This window comes from Camelus ferus, chromosome 1, assembly GCF_009834535.1.
Source record: "Camelus ferus isolate YT-003-E chromosome 1, BCGSAC_Cfer_1.0, whole genome shotgun sequence".
Taxonomy (NCBI): domain Eukaryota; kingdom Metazoa; phylum Chordata; class Mammalia; order Artiodactyla; family Camelidae; genus Camelus; species Camelus ferus.
This window is the reverse complement of record NC_045696.1, coordinates 93,783,533-93,797,980: the sequence shown is the minus strand read 5'-3', so window position 1 is coordinate 93,797,980 and position 14,448 is coordinate 93,783,533. Positions and strand designations below refer to the sequence as shown.

At 34.5% G+C, this 14,448-nt stretch overlaps 1 protein-coding gene across 1 annotated transcript in view; it reads right to left on the bottom strand.

The window, feature by feature from the left end:
• DHX36 (DEAH-box helicase 36) overlaps window positions 1-14,448 on the bottom strand; it is a 49,730-nt gene that overhangs the window by 33,447 nt on the left and 1,835 nt on the right. The window contains exons 2-9 of the mRNA XM_006185677.3: window positions 10,298-10,422; window positions 9,287-9,518; window positions 7,721-7,759; window positions 5,948-6,118; window positions 4,149-4,228; window positions 2,876-2,950; window positions 2,582-2,748; window positions 1,050-1,131 (exon numbers count right to left, since the gene is read on the bottom strand). Coding sequence (XP_006185739.2) covers window positions 1,050-1,131; window positions 2,582-2,748; window positions 2,876-2,950; window positions 4,149-4,228; window positions 5,948-6,118; window positions 7,721-7,759; window positions 9,287-9,518; window positions 10,298-10,422 — 971 coding nt within the window. The remainder of the gene's footprint in view (window positions 1-1,049; window positions 1,132-2,581; window positions 2,749-2,875; window positions 2,951-4,148; window positions 4,229-5,947; window positions 6,119-7,720; window positions 7,760-9,286; window positions 9,519-10,297; window positions 10,423-14,448) is intronic.

Below are 14,448 nucleotides of genomic sequence, written 5' to 3'. Positions count from 1 at the left end.
CAGCTGAGGTGCTCTGCTCCAGGCCATGACAAACTAGTTTTTGAGGAGAAATCTCAAGAGGCTCGGCCTCAGGGAGAAAGCTCACATGACCCGATCTTTGGGGAAAACAGATGCCAGCAGTTGTGAGAATGAAGACCACAGTGCCAACAGAGGGACTATTATATTAACACAGGAGAGATTAAATTAAAAAAAAGGTCCTTAAGCAGAAGAAATGAAAATGAGAATGCTACAGAAGAAAACTCTCAGGGTTTTTGTGAGGGAAAGTGGGATGGGATAAGGAATGACTTAGACTAGCTTGCTTACTAAGCATGTAAAGCAGTTAACAGACCCTGGTACATAACTGCTTGATAAATACCAGCTCTTCTGATCGACAGCTCAGCCAGCTGGGTGGAGGATAACAGCAGTAACTGTTACAGGACATACTAAGCAACACACATTGTTTTACTTTTTTTGGTGGAAGGATGATGAGATTTAAATATAAGATCATGATATTTGTTTGAAACATGTGAGGTTCAAGGAATCTGTGGTACTGGAATGCTGTTGAGTACAGAGTTAGGTAGCAAGCTTAGAGTTCAGGAAGAGCTTCAGTTCTGAAAGCTGTGAAAACATGAACTATGGTCATGGAAATAGGATTGCACAGTGAAATCATAAAAGGCTGAAAAAGTCTAATGAGAACTTTAAGGGAAAACCATACTTAAAGGGTGGGGAATGAAAGCCAGTAAAAAGAATGAAAACCAGGTAGGAAACCAGAAGAGAGGTTCAGCACTGAAGACAGAGGTCCCCAAACTTTCCTGCCCAGGGATCTGTTAACAACACTGATGCCTGGCCACCAGCCTAGACTTTGTAAGGTAATTAAGGTATGAAGTCTGAATGTGGCATCTGGATCTTAAAAGACTCCAGGTGATTTTAATGCGCAACCAAGTTTGGGAATCCCTGATTTAAAGAAAAACAATGTTTTAGAAGAAGTGGTTTCTGAGACTAAAGTTTGACAGAGGAATGGTGACATATTAGTACATTTTAACCTTTTTTAGTTCGTAATATTTACTTACCTTATTTTCTCAATTATATCTTCCAAAAGATACTCCACAACCGGAAAGGTAAAACCAGGTATGTGTATCATTGGACAGTTTCCTATTATGGTAGATAAAACATAAATCTAGACTCAAATATTCAAAAAAAAAAAAAAAACCCACCCAGAAACAAAAAACCCAAGACTTTAAATAACACAATGACTCCATTACTTTTCTTAACTTCAGAAAATGGCACTAAAACTTTTATAGCTCTACTTTGTATTTCCACTATCTAGCTGAATAAAAAGCAGCAGTCTAACCTTTACTCAGTATCAGTTTACTGCTACCGAACTTGTATGCGCATCTCACAGTTCTACAAAGTAACCCAGGATACCAAAGAATAGAACATTTTAAGTTGGCCAAGATGGTGCCATCAGAATCTAAGTTTTAGTGAAATCTACCCCGTGGTACCCAGAGTTAAGGAAAGAAAAGAATTAGAGACCTAACCAAATATTAAATTGTTGCTTACTATTTTAGAATCGCTAGTAATCATAGTAAAAAAAAAAAAAAAGTCTCTTAGTACTATTATTTAAATGCTATGTGTTTTGTAACAAATAAACTGTACACACTGTAAACAATAGCCAACAACGCAGCAGAGATCAAAGTATGGCACCACCTACTTTGGAGGTGGCACCACAACTGTGCCTCTGCCTTGCCTAAGTTTACTCAGTGTTAGCTCTGGATTTCATCAAAAAGGACAGAGACAAAGACAAAGCCAAGACATAATACGCTCAACTAATCTCATAAGCCTTTGAGGGTCAACTGGGCTGAATACAATAAGCACATTAAACAAAGTTCTGTTCCATTTTAACTCCCTCCCGTTTCACAACGTTTCCTCAACAATTATTAGCAGGAGAGACAGTGAGGCATAATTTTAAAAGAATGTACTATGAAGCTAATCAAAACTAGTTTCAAATCCTCTTGATCCTGTGTTATGTATGTAACCCTGGGTAAGTCACATTTAACTGCTCTGAGGCTCCTTTCTCATCTGTAAGAATGAGAATAATAGCTCCTACCTCACAAGGTTATTATGAGGATTAATGAAGACATGCCAAATATACTACCTGGCACAATGAAGGTGTTCCAGTATGGTAGCTAGTTATTACTGTTATTAGCAAACTGCCATCTTAGCTTGTGATATGACATAAGTCACAGAAGAATAACAAAAAAAGTTTATAAAATTATTCAAATCTATTTTTTGACTTCATTAATATCACCTTAATTATCTGGTGGTAGCACCAAAAGGCTACATGTCTTCACCATGAGGCCAGAGACAATGCCACCATTCTTTAAACAGATCCCCCTCAAAAACAAACCAAAACAAACAAAAAGCAAGTCCAGTTCTCCAATTCGTGAGACTAGAGGGTAAGCGACTATTTAAATGAAATGAACGGCTAAACATTCATTTTGACTACACTGCACCTAGCACTGTATTAGTTTTTTTTTAATTAACTCTAAATTCAGTGGCTTTATGATAACTTCCAAAAGTAACAATCAAAAATTTTACTCACCGAAGTATTCTGAAAATTTCTCAGCATTCAATGTTGCACTCATCAGTATTACTTTCAGGTCAGGTCGGTAACTGAGAAGATCTTTAATAACAGTCATTAAAACATCCGACTGTAGATTTCTCTCATGGATTTCATCAAGCACGATATGACTAACACTGGACAAATGCCTAAAGCAGAAGTGTAAAGTTGGTAACTCAGCACAAAATTCAAAAATGGAACCATTTTTCTTTTACATAAATTAATAAAACCCAATTTAATTATTTAACTAAATATCCTAGGATGAAACATACTCACGGGTCTGACTGAAGCCACTGAAGGATGATTCCTGTCGTACAATATAAGATAGAACCTTGTTTCCTTGGCAACCGACTATAAATGAAAAGATACGAGTTAATTCTTGGTTTTCTTTACTAGTAAATTACTAAGTACCACAGAAGTTTAAAAGAAAATCTTCAATTTAAAAAATGCTTCCCGTTTTAATGAAAACCTTCATACTTAACTTTTTACTTACAGGAATGCCTACTATGATAAGAGTAATGAGAAATACCGCATTCAAGTTCATTATACATTATTTTTGTTGTTATGATACAATGTTAGTGATTTCTTCTTTTTTTTTTTTCAACTTGCTTGATGGTTTTATTTTGCAAATTATTTATCAGAGCAAAAGTATTCTAAATGCAATTTAAAAGAGTATTTTATAATTAGTTGGGTTAAAATATTTTAAAATTCAAACAAAACATAGGCTTTAGGGATATCTTCTACTTGGAAGATCTTTTTCTGGGCTCACCAAGCAGCAACTGTACAAAAATATTTTCTCAATTAAAGAAGTATTATGTCCCATTGAGAAGAGTCTCATAAAGAGGTAAAATTTCTATTTTACTGAACAAAATATATAACTTTGGAAATGAATGTAGAAACGTTATGGAATATTTTGATGTTAAGTCCCTATTGAAAAAGCATATACACACATTTCAGAAAGTATCAGTTATATGCTATTAAAGAAAGATATACTGACAAATCGATTAAGTTCATGAATAAATTGGGGTTTTTTTTGATGACTTATTTTAACATTTTTTATTGATTTATAATCATTTTACAATGTTGTGTCAAATTCCAGTGTTCAGCACAATTTTTCAGTCATTCATGGACATATACACACATTGTCACATTTTTTTCTCTCTGAGTTATCATAACATTTTGTGTATATTTCCCTGTGCTATACAGTGTAATCTTGTTTATCTATTCTACAATTTTGAAATCCCAGTCTATCCCTTCCCACCCTCCACCCCCCTGGGTGATTTCTTCTTAAAGGCATAACCATTAACATTCCAAAAAAGACCAAAAGACTTAGGGGATTAAACTTCCGTTTAGTGACTGGGAAGTCAGTTGAGTTTGGGTTAAAAAAATGATTCTGTGGGTTGCAAGCCTCCTATGCTGCAGTTACTTAAAATGCTTATTGTAACAGTAATATCACAAAAATGGGGGAAAAATCTTCCTTTTGAATCTTTCTTTGAAACTTCGAAGTTTCACTAAAATCTACCTGTAAACAGAAGTGAACATACTTTACCTCTGTAGACGAATCTGGTATCCCGTACTATTACCATTGCCACAAGATTCTGCCCTTTCTGCAGCCACTCGTTCTGCAACCTGTAATTAAAATGCAGTCACAAAGAAATCATTTCTTTTAGAACAAATATCCTGAACATCTGTGAAAATCTGGAACTGCTGAAATACAATTTATTAGATTTTCATGTGAGTTAAATAAAATACAAACATATTAAAATCTGAAGTATCTAAAACTGTGTCCCTTAAGAACTGAAGACTACCCGCTGCTTATGTTTAATTTTCATTTCCTCTGAAATTCTCTCTCGTAATTACTTTCAAAGTTACTTTCTATAGGATCCTCTCTACCTTTCTGCTTTTTTAAAGAAACTGGGAAATCATAATCTAAACTTCTAACACTTGTGTATAATTTGAGAGTAAATACATGCTGATACTTTTTTTCATGTTTCTTTAATAGCGATTGATATGCTTAATTCCTAGTGCTTGGTTATACTCTTAAAGTTATGGCAGCCAAAGATAAGCTCTGGATAGATGAAATCTTATAATCCAATACAGATCTGTGTAACTAAAAGTAAGCAGCTGTTACCGTGTGATAGAACAGTGATTTATAACATTAGAAACAGAAAAATGACATTATTTTTAAAAAATAGTATTTCAGAAGTAAAATTTACCAATCATTATATCCTGTATACTCTGACAGATCATCACTTCACTTCTTACTACTTATTAAACTGCCCATTCAAATATCAACAAATCTTTGGAAAACAAGCAAAAAAAATAAACCTAATTAGCATTTCTCTTTAACATCTATATATATATGCATATACTAGTGAAAATGGTAAGATCTGATTTTTAGCTTAAGTCTAGCTATATAATAGTGTTATGACAAAAATGCCTTATTTTTCACCGTTTTGTGAACTTACACCTTTTCCAGGAATATGATCCTCCCACAAAGATTACTGCTTTATTTTTAATAGTATCTCTTAAATTAAATTTATACTGTAGTTCTTCCAAAATACTGCCATAATTGGTAATGCAGTTCCTGACCACAGATTCTGAATTAAATCACTTAGAGGTGTAATAAATAGCACAATCATAAAACCAAATACAATCAGAAATCTTCATAATTTAAATTTACACACAGAATTATGTAACACTGAAATAAATGCACTATATACAGTGAATGTTATAAGAAACCCCAAACATCTTTAAAGAATATATAACTCATATTTAGCTAGGTCATCTAACTAAACACAATCCAAAGAATGTGATTTGTAATAAACATGTACTTACACCTTTTACATGACAAACCTGAAACAATGCCTTTTTTTTAATGATAAATTCCCTCTTATTGAACTGCATTAAAAAATCAGATATACAGTTACTACTAGTTAGTATATTTATATATACTGAAAAAAACAAATAAAAAAACCCCAGCCAGAGAGTTGAAAGAGTACTGAATGAATCAAGTAAAATGTAAAGCATCTAATAATGGAGATCATTTGAAGCGTGTAATCAATTCTATAAACACTTAGCAGTTTTTCATTCTTTTAGTGTTATACTAAAAATTGTCTGGATTTATCATTTATCTTGAACTCCTAAATATCTAACATCAGTAAGATAGAGGTCATTCAATATTTTGGTTTTTACTACCAAGTATCTGTTAACCAAATTTTGCTTTCCCAGCAACATATCCTAAACCTAAGAATCACCCCAACCTTCAAAATCAGTAAGTTCCAGCAAGACTACACAAGGAAAATAAAAAACCAAGTGGGGAATTTTAAAAAGTGAGAGATTACGTACTGAAATGGCACTAATTCTTCTCGGCTGAGTACAAACTATCCTGCATGCAGATCCTTTTCCTCTTTCAATGTAGTTATCCAAAATGAACTGAGTAACTTGAGTGGTTTTTCCACAACCGGTTTCACCACTTATTACTGTTACCTGATGGTTGTTGATCATATTTACTAATTCCTGTTTCAAAAGGGAAAATAAGTAAGGGACGTCACATGTTGACACAGTCTGAAAAGACAGTTATCAAAATCTACCAAATTCAAGGTAATTGTTTTTAACAAGCATGTTAATACTTTTAAAATTCTGTTACATGCAATGCTGGCAGTTTGGATATCTGGATCAACCAGTTTTCAAGAGGTAAGCAGCACCAAATTATAAAAAGAACAGAGACAAGGCATGTTAAAGAAAACCACACTGACAAGAACAAGAAGAGACCACTTTTAAGTCCATGCATAAGAATTAACATTAATTAAAAAGAATGTTGACATATGGGGCTATTGCATACCAGGCTAATCCTCAGATACCTAAGTAACTACTGAAAACATTAGGGGGGTTATATAATTGATAAATATGGCTTTGTCTGCAGGACAAGTTTTGTATATTGTTTTTGAGAAGAAGGAAGTATATAATTTATTTCCTTTTAAATAATTAAAGGCAAGTTTTAAATACCTAAATCAAATGGCTAAAATTCAGACAACTGGAAAACCATCTATTTGGGAAAGATCTTAAAAATTTTAGCCTGACACTAATATTTTTAAATTAATATTCACTTTATTAACAAAACCACCCCATTACTTCAAAGGGGTGTTATGGGTTATTTTTATCTTCAAAACAATTTAAGTTGAAAATCCACCATTTAAAAATTTCTTATCTATACTAACACACCACATATATCTGAACAAGTTCCAAGTTTGAACACTGAAATTATAGCTGACAGGTACTGAGTAGAATGTGATTCGTTCATTCAACAAATATTTACTGGGGGTCTACAGAACGTCAGGCACTGTTCCCAGTCGAGCGGCACAGAGTGAACAACAGACTGTCCTCAAGAACTTGCTAGGAGGGGACGACACCTAGATGTCAGGTGGCAATCAGTGCTACGTAGAGCAAAGAAAACTCAAAATAAAGGAAGGCTGCAAGGTCAGAGGAAGATGGGAGATTATATTATTACATTATTCTATACAGGGTGACTGTATGAGGCAGTATCATAAGTTAATTAAAGCACTTATTTTCAGTAGTGCCCCAATTTTAATTAAGATATTTGATCTGTAACAACAGGTTCCTACTGTACAGCGCAGGGAACTATATTCAATATCTTATAGTAACTTTCGGTGAAAAAGAATATGAAAACAAATATATGTATGTTCATGTATGACTGAAGCATTATGCTGTACACCAGAAACTGACACATTGTAAACTGCCTATACTTTAATAAAAATACATACAAATATATATATATGTTTATATATATATAAAGATATTTGGTCTTGAATTAATTAACTGCAAGGATATTTACCCAAAGCAACTTACATGTGAAAATTCTATTTTTTAAACTCTAAAGAGTTTAATCATGGACATAAATATAAGAAAATTTCAGGAAAACTGTTTCACAACTGGTTTTTTTTTTTTTTTAAACCTTCAACAATTCAAAAGAATAAAATGAACTTCAAAGAATACCCTTTAGGGAAATGTTCATTAATTTGTATTTCCTCTTGATATAGAGCTAAAAAAATGTATTTAAGTATTTTGCAAATCAAATTAAATAGTATATATTCATTTTACCTTTTGCATTCCATATGAAGGCAGCTTTTCCCTGAAATGCTGAAATTAAAAAAAAAGTTTAATCTTCACAGAAGAAATGCAATTAAATTACAATCCTGGTAAATAGAATATATCATAAACAAACATGTTGAAGTCCAAAAGTATTTTTATACCTCACAGCTTATAAATGTCAAGACCTAAAAAAAAAGACTAAAAAAAAAAAAAAGAAGAACTAATGAACTTAGCAATGGGATCATAAACTGAGGACAGGGAATGTCTTATTAGTCTTTGGAAAATAGCATAATGACAGGCATCTAGTATGTGGAAAAACAATGTTTATCAAATAAATTATAACATAAAGAAAAAATATGGCATATTACCAAGCAGGATTAAAAAGCTGAGCTCTTAAACACACCTGGATTTTAGACTTGATTCCATTACTAGCTGTGCAATCATAGATATGACATTTAACCTAAGATTCTTTTCCCTCCTTTGCAACAGACATGCATAATCTCTTGTACAGGGGGTTGCTGAGAGGTTCAAATGATATAGTACATGTGAAGCATTTATAAGTGTCTGACCAACAGGAAGACCATCAACTGTTTTATGTTTTGCACATTTCTTCTCCTTTCTCTGAACTAGATCAGTCGCTCATCTTCAATAATATTTAAGTTCTGTCCTCCATACAAAGCAGAGACAGAAGCTAACTCTTCTTGTTCCTAAGGCTATAAAACAAGCTCTGCTCTCCACTAAAACATTCTGAATTAATTCATCTTGAAATCTCCTCTGTCCTTAAATCGTATTTTCAATCAAAAGGCATCAAAGAGCTACACAATTTGGTCCCTAGACAACCTCAGCTGATCTGTTCTAAGGAGGATATCCAACCTTCTGTGACAGTCAACAGAGCCTTTCTTTCCCACAGAAGATGTGATCCCCTGCCTTTCTCAAAAATGGCAGTACATATTTGCATACTAAAGACACAGTAGTCTGAATTCCCTCTTTTAAGAAAGAGAACGTTTTATTATATCTATCTCTAGAACATCCACAAAGTATTCAATTTTATGTTTTAACAGGAAAGGACCTCAAAATAATCTTGCCTAGCAGGGAAAGAAAATACTGGAAAAACTCAGGAGAATTTCAGCTGTCACAGTTGTGTCTTTAAGATGTTGAACACAAGCATCATATAACTTTTGAGGGATTTAATTCTAACACCTGTAAAAGGAAAAACTTGGACTGGATGTTCTAAAAGAAGAAACTTTACAATACTAACCACCTTGTCTCATGATATCTCATTAAAATGGCCTAAAGAAGTTAAACTTAAAAGAGTGATTTTTTTTTTTCCATCTGTACTACCATTTCTCAAATATTTCTTCTCACTATATAAACTGTTGTAGATGAGACAGGCTACTTAGGTGTAATTCCATTCCTACAACTTTTCTGCACTGTAGGGGGAAAAAATTCCCAGAGATTGGCTTATTGAGTAATCTCACTGATCTACATACCATGCAGGTAACTCTAAACATAAATACATTTTTATCAACTGCCAGAGAGGTAAGTAAATTTTTTTCCCATCTTGCTTTCCATTACCTGCATTTCAATATACCGAAGGTCAGTTTTTTTCTTTTGTAAATCTTCCAATAACTGTTGGTCCAAAGTTACATCTGGTTCATTTTCTTGCAAAAGATATTCAGAATCACGGTCAATATATTTGTCCCTGATTCTAAATGGCCTTTTTTCTTGATTTATTAATTTTTTTTCCTGATCCTCAATTTTCTTTACTGAGTTTGGTTTATTCTCAGCAGGAGCTTCAGTACCATATCTATTTTGACACACACACAAAACAAAAGGAAGAAAAAGATAAAAGATTAAATGAAGAGACACTCAAGCCCTGAAACAAAGCAAAACAATATGTTGTTTAATAATTTCAAAATCACCAAAATCAAAAGCCTTTATTTTTTTCTTAGTAGAGCAATTTGAAAATACTTAAATTCTTATAATGAATTCAAATTTTTCCACTATACAAAGAGACCAGATATGTTGCCATATAAGTTAGTCCTTGAGGTAGTTAAAAAAATAAAAATCCACACAATTAGTCATTCCTCCACTGCAATGATTTAGTGTTTTTCTTTATCTAATTTTCTAAGCCTTGTTTCATTTCACAACTTCAGTTTCTTCACCGTTTCTGAGCTATAAATGGTATGTTACATTACACAGTCCCAGAAAAACTACTTCTAATTTTCCCCCAATGATACAGTTCCCATGATTTTCCTAAAACAGCAGCAATTTAACTTCCTGCAGACACCCCCCACAAGAGAATTTCAGAAATACAAAGATGATGGATACGAAGAACAAAAAATAATAATGCAATAAATCTCATATCTAGATAGAGATTTAGCTCTCCTGTGGGAATAAGTCACCAAATTTTTAAATTTTTCATCAAATCTTCTTAATCTACATGAGAAAAAAGATTACTCTGAGGCGAAATTTCACTTATAGAAAAGTCTAGGGATGTTATTTTTATTATCTTTTTTCTAGCCAATGATATAAAAGAAGTATCAGTCTTTGCTCATTTTTTTAAAAGAATACTTTTTGTTTTACCCGTGATCTTCAGGAGCAAACCAGGATATTTGTGCTTCCGAATCTTTATCACTCTTAGCTTGCACAGAATGTAGCAGCTGCACGATCTGCTCTTCTCGACGTTCATCCATATGTACTACAGCTCTCTATTTCGTGCAAAGGAAAAAGCATCCTTATTGACATGAGAAAGCATGTGCAAAAGTATTTGACAACTAAAACAATTAAAGGCAAAGTAATATATGTTCAACAAACATATATAAAAGTTAAGCACCCCAAACTTGCCCTCTTGAACCAATTCCATCTCCTAGATCTAATTAATGTTAACATTTTTATCCTTCTGGACCATTTTCTACTGTATGTCTGTAAAATTAGCACTAATCTTACTGCCAAAGAAATTATATTTGTGTCCCTTAATAAAACTTTGGTTCTCTTACTTCCCACCCTCATATAATACTAATTGTCATGATCTTTCCCTATCTTAAATTTTAAAAGATACCTACAATTAAATGTATTAAAACCCAAATGTTCTGGTAAAAACAAAAGATAAAAACTGGAAATACTATCTTGGGTGCAATGAGCATTTTAAGAACATTTAAATGTCTTATAGCGTAAGGAGGAATAAACTGGAGAGTAAGAAGGCTGATCTCAGAATGAATAAATAAAATGATCAGTGCTCATGAAAATGATAATCCAAATGATGCAGCTGCCTCAGAGAATGAGATTAAATTAAAAAGAGAGAGAAAAATATGAATTACATTGTTCTCTAGGTATTGAATACATGGAAGAGAAAATATGAGTTACACTATACACAACAAGAACTTTCAAAGACTGTTCTTTTACAATCACAAATTATAATTAGCTGAACTATAAGTAAACCCAGTAGTTGAAAGATTTTTTTTCTTCAAGAGTACAGACAGGAAAGATGGCCAAGGTACTGAATGAAAACAGCAGCTGCAGACAGTATGTGCAATAGGATCTTGTTTTCATTACTATTAATTTTTTAAAAGGTTATTCACTTTTCAAATTGTATACTTTTTGCAAAATTTCTCCCAGATATAATTCTGGTGCATGGCAGATCCTCCAGAGAAGTCTATCAAATGGATGCATGAGTCTGTCTTTTACAATGAGCATGTATAACCTTGTGTTAAACCATTTTTGTCTTTCAAGAAATAAAACACACACAAAAAGAATGCAATGAGATCTTTGGGGAATTCCAGAAGACTTCTGCTGACAATTATTAAAGGATTTTCTAAAGACATCATTAGGCTCATACAATTGAAACGTCCAATAGAGCAAAATGCTAGCTGATAAGAAAGCAGTAGGAAATTACAAACTGCAGCAAAATCTATTTAGTGACAAGACACTAAAGTCCAAATTTTTCTTTTTTTATTAACTGTACTGCATAGAAATCTTTTTAAAATGGTTAATATATTAGACTAATGTATCTTTTCTCTGTAGTACAGGCTATGCCCTCTCCACTAGGACTGGAACCTTGCACCTGGTTTCTCCTGGACTCTACCCTCTGCACCGTTTGCTTTTGCCAATTTTAATCTGTAATAATTTGCTGTTAATAACAGTCACTGTGAGTACACCAGCTTTTCAGAGATTTGTGACCCCTTCTAGTGAATCATGGAACCTGAGGACAGTATTGGGAACCACCACAAAGGTTCATTACTAGAACATTTTTGCCCTATGCTTTAAATTCTCTAATGTCTTCAGCACATATTAATACTTGCTGCTCTGTGTACCTACAAAAGATAGTGATGGATTACTACATTCTTTCTTGGCCTTAGAAATTTAAGAATCCTCAGCAATACTTTGATTAAAGCCTCCTGAGAGGGAAGCCCCAGGACAGTCATTCTCAAGCACAGCTTCCTTAATTTTCACGCCCTTTCCGAACACCTCAAGGGCTCAAAGCCATAGTTTCTTTCATTCACTTTCAAAAAGGCAAAGATAAGATTAGGTAATTTTAAGAGTGATTTCTTTTCCACTGAAGCTCATTCACACTAAAGCATTTCTTCAATCAAACAGGAATTTACATTTTGAAACTTCTACCTCTACTAGCATCTTATTCTATGAATTTTAGATATCCACAAAAAGGCAGGATGACTGAAAAATGAAACAGCTCCTGAAAAATTTATACTTTTAAATTAAAACACAGTTTACATTTTTAAAAATAAATTATTTTGAATGAGGTTCTCTGCACAATGAGGTCCACAGGCTGTGGGCAGTTAATGTGGGAATGCTTAAGTTCCAAATCTGGATCTGGCCTTTCTTTGCAGGCTGCCTCTCTCCTAACGTTCCTCCAGCTCCACTGTCCTTCACTCTACCTCACCCCCTCTGCCTGAAGAATCTCAGACACACATTTTATATTTCATGGCTAATATATTTTTATCCAGGTATTTGATTTTTTTGATCAGTTCTCTGGCGTTCTGGACATCCTCAAATAATCTTTCTGCTTCTAACTATAAATTCCTGGCAAAGGCGATCTCAATGATGCCCAGCAAATTGTCCATCTCATCAGCTTCTAATTATCAGCAACTGTTTCAAACCTTCCCCATTCTCTGTACCACCCCCATGCCACTTTCCTGTTCACCCTCAATATTTCACACGCAAGATTTCATGAAGAAAACAAAACCGAAAGGAAAAGTCCTCAACTGCTTGCCACCAAACCCACACCCACCTGTCTCAGAACCCATCTTTTGCTCTTTTCCTTTCTGCTAAATTGGAAGAGGAGTCCACTTTCCCACTTAAGGCTAATCTTTCTACTAAAGCCCTGCAGCCCACTCCCTTCCACCCAAGGCTAACTCCTATTGAGATTTATCTTCTCGCTCTCTAGCAGTCTTCAGGTTGTATATCAATATATACAAAATATGCTTCTTTCCAGATATAAAGTAGAAATGTATTTCTATGGCCATGTGACTGTGAATGGGAGTTTCTAAGAATTAGGGGCAATTTACTGTATTTCCTCCCTGCTGCCACCAAAAAGTAACACTCCAGATGGGTGGAGGCTCTGTGCACCTCATTCTCATAATGAGAACTCTCAAGTGAACTCCAATGGTCAAGCAATGTGAGGAGAAAGCAAACCTTTGTTGCTATAAGCCATTAAGATCTGGGGACTGTCTACAACTACGGCATCATAATTTAGTCTTCTCTGATTTACTTTTCCTCTCCACTGGCTCCTTACCATCAAGTACATCAACTTGAACACAAATCTCTCCAACTGCCTGACAGTGCCCCATGTCTCTATTTCCCCTTCACCAGCAACCCCACTGCAATCTGGCTTTTACTTGCACCAATCCACAAAAAGGGCTCTCACCAAAGTTACCAATTATCTTGCTGCTAAGTCCAGGACACTCTGACCTCTTATCTTACTTGACATCTGTGCAATGTTTGCCACCACTACTTCTCTTCTTAATCCACTCTTTTCTCCCTAAGCAATACGCCTGGATTCCATCCATCTCCTTACTTTTCTCTTCTCTGGCTGCTTCTTCCTAGATTCTTTTGCAAACTTCTCTTCCTTGGCTCATACCTTACATTTTCTTGTACTACACGGAACAGACTGAGTGATCTGCAGACCAGCAGCACTGACATCACCTGGGAGCCTGTTAGAATAATTGAATCTCTGGCCCCACCCCAATTCTACATTTTTACAAGATGCCAGGTGATTCAGGTTTGAGAAGCAGTGGTCTACAGAGTTCAGGCCTGCGTCCACTCCTCTTTCACTTCTATATCCCAACTACTATCCAAAGGCCCACAAACTTTCAAACGTTCACCTGAAGTCTAGATTCCTCTAGGCGTCAGGTCCACGTAGCCTTCTACCCCTTGAAATCACCAACTGTATGCTCTATACTATCAGACTCAGTATCCTTAAGCTGAGTCTGTTGTCTTTCTCCATCAAGCTTATTCTTCATATAGTCATTAAAGTGCCATTCATTCACACCTCTTTCCCCTTCCCTCCAGATAAAATCATTGACTCTGACTCTAAATCACTTCTAGCTGTCCACTTCCCTCTATCTCCACTGCCTGTGTCCTAATTCAAGCTGTCATTTTCCACCTTAACGACTGCAAGATCTACTTAACTGGTCTCCCTATTCCAGGACTGCCTCTTTTTTTATTGCTACCCAGAGTAAATTTAAACACAATGCAATTATTTCATTTTTTGCTTAAAC